Genomic DNA, 8,180 nt, shown 5'->3' on the forward strand with positions numbered 1-8,180 from the left:
CAGCACTCTTTCTGGTATCAGTATAAATGTAATACAAGTATTATATTTACAGTCTTTAACATGTGTGGATATAGAGGGGGAAAGCCCCCGAGGGATGTCTGCACTAGACACTATGTTAAAGTGTGACACAAGAAGAATCAGACAGCTAATCTCTGTTAGCTCAGTTGTGCACTATGTGCTCATTATACCACGCATGATTATTGACCTTATCATGGGAAAATCCACAAACCTCATCTTTAGCACCAAAACATATGAGAAGATAAAAAGACAACACCAGTGAGGTCAGGAAAGCCTCATGATGTAGTTTTGTATTTCACATACAAACACTTGTCAGTGTGATGATGCCATGAAACACTTGTGGTCCCTGAGCAACATGACAGTGAAAAGAATTTCACCTCATGGCACTATGATCACTAATGCTTAATGTTAGTCTTCATCACAGCACAAATACACAGTGAAGTGGTGTGTGGCTGACTTCAAACTCAACACTGATCAAAGTTCAATGTTTCCTCCTTTCATTTTGTGATGCTTTTTAACTGTTTTGTATTTAACAACTGCAAAATCTGGTTTTCATCCATATACATAAATATTTACTGATATATGGTTTATGTCAACATCTTGTGTTTGTGGGAAAGCTGTTAAATAACCCTGTTTATATTATCTATTTGAAGAAAAAGTCTCTTTTTTATTTGTATTGACTTTAACTAGAAGGTACATCAAAACAAACACATAGATGAGTACAATGTTATTGATTTATTATCTGTTTGCACAGCAGGTACAAGTTGACACAGACACGTGTGGACTGTCCCTCAGGTTAATGAAAAACATTCAGAATTTGCTTTATTGTGTTTTTCTACTTGCAGAAATGCATTTAAATACAGCATGGACATAAATACTCATTTACCCTCTTTCCCCGAGCATTTAGACTGTGGCTCACAGTGTGTTTTATTCACAATATAAAACAGCCAAGAGTGCTGTTTAAAAACCAAACATGGTTTTTTTTATGAGCAATCAGAGACACCTTCATTGTGCAAATGAGCATTCCTTCATATCCTGAATATATCCTCAGTTATGAACTATGAAGCTTAAAATTCATGTCACGTAAAATTATTTGCAGCTGCTTCTAAATTTAGAAGCAGCTGCAAACTGATCTTTCTGAGTTAACTAACCAAAGTATCAATGGGTCTTTATACCACATCCCTACATTCTAGGTCTACAGATGTTCACTGCACCGATTAAAATTATCATTATTAAACAGCAACATGTAATAATGATACTAAAAAGGTAGATGCATGCTAGCATAAAGGTCAGCGCTGGCTGACAGCATGAGAGTGCCAGCAAGAGCAAATTCCAAGGCTGATGGACAGTAAATGACTCTGATTGCAGCAATTTGTTCACTGATAAAAAGGCTGCCCGCAGCAACTTCAACTCACAATGTACAATTTACATATAGCAGAATATAAATACAGCAGGGAAAAGATTTCATTGATGAATGCTAATGCTAACACACTGCAGTGATAAGTAAAGAATTTCTCATTTTATTTAATCAAAGTTTCATTTGTTTTGTTTTTTTTTGTTTTGTCTTTCCAAAACCCTCTAATTTTTAAACTGATAACCTAACTTTCATTTTTATATTAACAAAAAAATGATATATATGTCATAACAATGGTTACCTGGAAGAAGTTTACATTTGTTTGAGAAGAAAAGAAAGAATGAATCTGAGCAGTGTGCACAAGGTTTCTGAACTGTCTTATTGACAGACACTGAGGTCCTGTGTATGATGTTAATGTTCCCTATACTTTAGACCATGTATATAATCATAAGTCAGTGTCATGGCATAGTGAATTCCTTTTATAACTGACTGCTTGGATTTTAGAAAAGCTCAGAAATTTGCTTTGGCAAACAGTTAACAGTAGTTGGATCAAATGCATGGATCAAACATGAACCGCCCATGGTCAGTACTACAAATGTATTTGTCTCTCAAATATGTCTCCAGTCTGTCCACTGGAACTACTTATCATTTTTAACAAACTATAAACTAGATTCTCTGAAGCCTTTTCTTGGGCTCCTCACATGTGTGCAACATATGTTCTTCAGAAGCAACGTAAAGCAGAAAAAACATTCATATGTAGTTATGGATCTTCATTAAAACTGTATAATATATACACTATTTACAATATGAACTTTAAGTCTCTGTCTAAACACAACAGAACCTATTGACTGGATTTTAGTTTGTACCTGAAGTCTATATCATACGTAGGCTGAAGGATACCCAGGCCAGCACGGGACTGGTCAAGAGGCGGGGCGTTGATACCAAGGTCTAAAAGTTCCATGTCAAAGTAAGACAGAACAAGAGTCAAGAACTGTTTGATCTCATACACAGCGAAAAATCTGCCCGGGCATTTAGTGACCCCAGAGCCGAAGGGCATGTAGAAGTAACGCAGCCGCCGCCCACTGCGGTAGAAAGTGGTTTTCTCCTGACCCTTGTTGTCCAGAAAACGGTCAAACTTATACTCCTGCAGAGTGAAGAGGAGAAAGAAATGAAGAACAAAAAAAAATGCAGTAATTTCTTGGTGAAGAGGCTTTTCTTATTTATAACCCATCCGGCTCTTACATAGGGATCCTCATAGATTTCAGGATCATAGTGCAGCAAAGGCGGATACAAGGCTATGACATCATCTTTCCTTATGTGGTAAGCTTCTTGGTTATCAAGGTGAAGGAGGAAGTCTTCCTTGGCAACACGCACATTCATAGAAGCACTGGAAAGACGCATGGCTTCTTTAATGATGCTGTCTGCAGACATCAAGGAGACAGACAGAAAGCGAATACGTTAATGCTAAAATTCTGAACGCTAGTCTTTTAATTTAACAATATTAGGTATGTCACTTTTTCTTCTAGTGATCTAATGACTGGGTAAAATAAGTAATCTCACCCAAAACAGGCATGTTGTCCAGCTGGTCCCTGGTGAGGTTCAGTGAGGGGTCGCTGGGGTCAACTGTCTTACCAGAGTCTCCCAGGATTTTCTGCACTTCCTTGTGAGCGGCTTTCATAGCATCTGGACTCCTGCGCAGAGGTACAGCCTCTTACTGTGTGTATTTCTTTCACTATTCTGTGCTTATATCCTATATTATTTTTATTGTAATAACAATTAGTTTTCTTCAGCAGAAGTTATTGATATTAGGCTGCGTACTGCATTTTAAATTAATACATTTGTTGTGTTTGAGAAAGGAGTTTATGGGAAAAAAATATTTAAAAAGCTGCTCGATTTTTAATATTTAGTCATGTGGGATATATCACATCACATATTGTCCAGCACATGTAGATTTCCAATCTAATCGCGTCTTTGGCCCAAAACAAACAAAAATATGTAGCCTGTGCAAAGGCATGGCCCATGATAGTACCTGTGAGTGTAGAGGGTAAAAATTCATGTTTATGTTAGGGATCAATGTAACACTACAATGTACATCAGCATTACTTTTTATAATAAGTATTTCCTTAGATAGCCGGAAACATCCATGCAGTGCTAGGAAATTAGTTTTTTTTTGCATGTAATGTGACATATGACATAACTTAAACATAGGTACCCTACTTAGGATCTGTAAAAAAGAAGAGCTGTGCTCTCAGATATAAACTGCACAGTGATTGGTCAACAAGACTTTGTGGTAAGGTATCAAGAATACTGTGAAGTCTTGATGCATGCTCAGTCATCAATGTAAGGAAAGCTAATTCTGTTAAAGCTAAATCTGGTGGGAAACACATTTCAGTCTCAGCTGACTGCAGGTTTCCCCATTGACTAACAATGTCAAAGGTCAATTTCATGATAAGAACTTAGTGATTCAATGTCAATAACACTTATCAGTTCAGTTCCTTATCGATTCTCTTATCATCCTTATTGGGTTTTCATTGGCTCCCCTTTGAGAGTGACCACCATCGCTAAGAAGCATATCAAGAACATTGCTTTTGTACAAATTAATTACATGCTGTGTGGTCAAATGTTCGGGTGTTGAAAAAAAAAATTAAAAAGTAATAAAAAAGTAATAAATGTAATAATTACACATCTTACACTGAATGCTTTTCTTAAAAGTAATGCAGTATTTTACTTAATTACTCACAGGAGAAAGTACTTTCATGCTACTCTGTCTCATAATTACCATTTAACAATGTGAACCTGTTGGCTACAGTCCTACAAACCAAGTTAAATCCCCATCCTAATTTCAGTTCAATTAAATTTTATCTACACTGCGTTAAATCACAACAATAAGGTGCTTCATATTGTAAGGTCGACCCTACAATAACACATACAGAGAAAAAACCAACAGTCATGACCCCCTCTGAGTAAGCACTTTGGCGACAGTGGGAAGGAAAAACTCCCTTTTAACAGGAAGAAACCTCCAGCAGAACCAGGCTCAGGGAGGGGCGGGGCCATCTGCTGATTGAAATCAGCTAATTGTAGCGTGATTGCAAGAACCAATAATCAGGATCTATGGGCAGGTGGAACTGGACTACTGGGAACTGGTTCTCTACAAGAACCATCCATAATCTACTCTGTGCAAATAGTCATGGTGAGCACTATTAACAGAGAGCTGAGGAGCGGCTACAATCAGAGCATTGCAGGATGGGGAATGATGTACCATTAGGCCCCCTCCTCGATTCAGAGATGGTCGTTTTCGTTTCACATGAATGACCTCCTTGACTGACGCTCAGACCAGCGTACATCCTCATTATTGAAGCAGTGACATGTAACCACTGATACACATCAGGGCTTTTTTGATATGATGTTTTTCTGCTTCCCTGGCTGCTGTGTCTGTAGAGATGGTGTCCCTCTATGTTGTAGTGTAATTATGATACTGATTTGTATGCAGGTTTTTCGTACACATAACCTTTTGAATGCCCCTATTACTGATTGAAATTTCACAGCAAAACAATGTCCAGATGAACAGCATCATCTTTCTGGTAATGTCCTGCTACTGTACCATTTATTGCTGTATTTTTCTAATTATTTTTGTTATCGTGTGATGTTCGTACACAGAGTAAAACTCACGAGACTGATTAGCCACACAATTTGATTTACTATTCCTTATGGCTTTTCACGAGACAGCCCATTACCAGCTTACCTGATCATATAAAAGAGACTCCAGAAGGTAGCAGGCAAGGTGTTAGCCTGTGAGGCCCAGAGCAGAGCAACATGGGTCCTGGCTTTGCTGATGTCATTGAAGGTAGATAAGGAGTCATTCAAGATCATCCTCATGGAGATTAAATCGGACACATTCTCTCTCTTGGACAGGTGTTCAGCATGCATGGTCTTAGCTAGGTTCTACATAAGAGTGTATACAAAAGAACATTCAAACATATTAGAGGATGAAAATGTTACAAAACTCAGAGGCCTTTGACTGTGACAGTGGTAGGTAAAGCCTACTAACCTCTCGGGCACTGTAGGCACTTTTGAACACGTGAATAGGCAGCCCGGCCACAAGTGCCGGGAAGATTTTGTCAAATTCTTTGAAGTTCTCCAAAGCATTGAGCACCAAAGCTTTCTGGGCCGCCTGCCGAGCCTGACACTTGTCTTCACCAAGCTCTTTACCAAACAGAGTTAGGTAACCAGATTCAAACATCACCTGAAGAACAGCAGAGCACAAACTTATAAATGACTTTTTCAAGGGTTTTTTACTCACATATGTGGCATGAATTGTGTCCCACCTTGAGTAGAGAATATAGGTGGAGAACCTTTGTAGTTACTACATCATGACTATTCAAGAGAAATGTATCTTCCAGTGGCCAATGCTTTCACTCTAAATTCAAGTTACTGACCTTATAGCAAAAGGCAAATATGCCGTCCACCTGCCAGTGGTCCTTGCTTGGGCTGAGTGTATCTGATTTCAGCATGACATCCTGAAGGTGCCCCATCATTGTCTCAATAAGGGAGGGAAGAGCCTCCCCCTGTAGTGTTTTCAGAAATGTCTGATGGAGGTTCTCTGTGGTGTGGCCATGGCGAGGATCAAAGCTGTCATGACCAAACGCCTTGTAAAGAAAGAAGAGCTTCAGGACTATCGAAAGATCGACCAATAGAATGAGAAAGTGGATCAAGAAAAGTGTCCTAACAGACTATATGATGTAGTCAAATAATATATCTTTTATAATAAAAGATCAAATCACGTCATAAAATTACCTTGACAGATGTAGCAAAATGGAACTTCCTCCAATCAAGGTGTCTTCCGTGCCTGATGACTGAGTGGTAAGAGAAGGGGTCGCACAGGAAGTGGATGTACCTGCCTGCAATTTTGCAGGTGAAAATGTGACCGTACTTCTTCTGGCGGCTGCGGAGGAATTGAAGTGGGTTGGCCCCGAACTGGAGAGCACAACCTAAGTAGGGGATCAAACCATTTTCAACTGCTGGCTCACCTGGTTGCCTGAGGACAATGACAAGAAAGAGATCACAGAGATAACTCGCTTTGTTGGATCTCAGTTGTCTGGATCGAATTCTGTAACTTCAGGATAAAAACCCTTTCATTTGTCTGGCATGTGTGTCAATGATTTCTTCAAGACTTCGGCTGCACTGATGCCTTTAGACTGCACTGATTTTGGCAGCAGCACATATTGTGCATTTCATATAGTTCAGCTAATTTAGTAATAAATGAATATCTCAGTGTTATTAAGAAGTCATTATTTTACAAATACAGGAAAGTGTAAACTGAAATGTTCAAATAAAACAATGAATCAGAGAGAGCAAAATGTTGGCTGCATCTCAACAACAATTCCAAAACTTTGCAAACCTACAAATCGGGAATGATTGTTGACATGGTCACATAGCAGTCACCTCTGTGTTACTAAATGGCCTGTATTTGTATAGCACTTTACTCGTCCCTAAGGACCCCAAAGCGCTTTATCCAGTCATCCACCCATTCACACACTGGTGATGGCAGCTACATTGTAGGCACAGCTGGGGCGCACTGACAGAGGCAAGGCTGCCGGACACTGGTGCCACCGGGCCCTCTGACCACCACCAGTAGGCAACGGGTGAAGTGTCTTGCCCAAGGACACAACGACCGAGACTGTCCAAGCTGGGGCTCGAACCGGCAACCTTCCGATTACAAGACGAACTCCCAACTCTTGAGCCACGATCGCCCACATTACTCATTTATTTGAAAATAATAATCATTCTTCTTGTGTATTTCTATTAAAAAGGTTTCTTCAGCCTTTTCCATCTAACCATACAGGATTACAAACATGCATCGGCTCAGCTACAGGCCAGCATGTGGCACAACTGCACAGAGCTATTTACCTAAAAATCCGTCAAACATTTTTATGTGCTGTAAGCTGAAAATTAATCAAAATCCTAATATTCCTGTCAGTGTTTAATTCATTATATGCAGAAGTTAAGTGATATACTCAAGCCCAAATTAAGATTAATGTCTTTCCTTACATCCTACATGCTCTTTCTTAAGTCTTACCTGCGTCTTATCCCCACAGCAAGCCAGAGGAGGCAGCAAAATCCCACAACAACTGCCCAAATCAGAGCCATGCTTAAAATCATGTTGATGATGGTCGAAAGATCCACACAGCCGAGCCCTGCAGAATATGTGAGCAGCTTGTGTGCTATTGAGAGTGACAGTTGTGTGAGAACAGCAGCATGCAGCAGGTTTTTTTATACTTTCTTTGAGCCTCTGGGTGGGTCTGATGATGTCGTCACTGGATACATCTCATCAAGCAACCAGTTAGGCGTTTTCATTGTGCAAGATGTTTACTTAACATAAATAAATAAGCAATGAAGTTATTAAGTTAATTTTATGAAGAAGAAGCAAAATTATTTTCTTGGATGTGTGTGGATTTTTGTTTACATGTTGTATTTATTTTGTGCTGTCCGAAATGTGTGGCTAAAAACAGCTCTCGTCTTAAGTTAAAAGTCTTTTATGATACAGTTGTTTTTAAATTTACAGAAATTTTGCAAGAATATTAGAATAAGAATATTTACATTTTACATGAAAACTTCAAACAGCAATTTCTTAGAAATGTACTGAATAAGTAACTTTATATTTTCTGAGAAATAGGATTCCAGGTATACCTGTGTGTGTGTGTGTGTGTGTGTGTGTGTGTGTGTGTGTGTGTGTGTGTGTGTGAGAGAGGTGGCCTTGACCGGAGTCCATGGACAGTGTTGCCTGACTGCATCCTGATAATGCATCTGG

General features: G+C 39.2%; 1 protein-coding gene across 1 annotated transcript; it reads right to left on the reverse strand.

Annotated features, from left to right (window-relative positions):
• Window positions 1-746: 746 nt before the first annotated feature.
• On the reverse strand, window positions 747-7,597 carry cyp7a1 (cytochrome P450, family 7, subfamily A, polypeptide 1). The gene is made up of 8 exons (XM_087850618.1): window positions 7,449-7,597; window positions 6,167-6,407; window positions 5,809-6,018; window positions 5,421-5,615; window positions 5,115-5,314; window positions 2,933-3,063; window positions 2,615-2,793; window positions 747-2,516 (listed from the first exon to the last, which is right to left on the reverse strand). The coding sequence occupies exons 1-8, from the start codon at window positions 7,529-7,531 to the stop codon at window positions 2,214-2,216; spliced, it is 1,542 nt and encodes a 513-aa protein (XP_087706744.1). The 5' UTR covers window positions 7,532-7,597; the 3' UTR covers window positions 747-2,213.
• Window positions 7,598-8,180: the final 583 nt, after the last annotated feature.

This window comes from Neolamprologus brichardi, chromosome 14 (genome assembly GCF_056152115.1).
Source record: "Neolamprologus brichardi isolate AB-2024 chromosome 14, ASM5615211v1, whole genome shotgun sequence".
Lineage (NCBI taxonomy): Eukaryota > Metazoa > Chordata > Actinopteri > Cichliformes > Cichlidae > Neolamprologus > Neolamprologus brichardi.

What these genes read in the sequence shown, in the direction of transcription:
- cyp7a1 (XM_087850618.1), bottom strand. Translation starts at nt 7,531, where the DNA reads ATGATTTTAAGCATGGCTCTGATTTGGGCAGTTGTTGTGGGATTTTGC. An exon ending in TATTTGCCTTTTGCTATAAG is followed by an intron (nt 5,616 to 5,808) that starts GTCAGTAACTTG and finishes GCTGTTCTTCAG; the next exon opens with GTGATGTTTGAATCTGGTTA. An exon ending in GTGCCTACAGTGCCCGAGAG is followed by an intron (nt 5,315 to 5,420) that starts GTTAGTAGGCTT and finishes ACTCTTATGTAG; the next exon opens with AACCTAGCTAAGACCATGCA.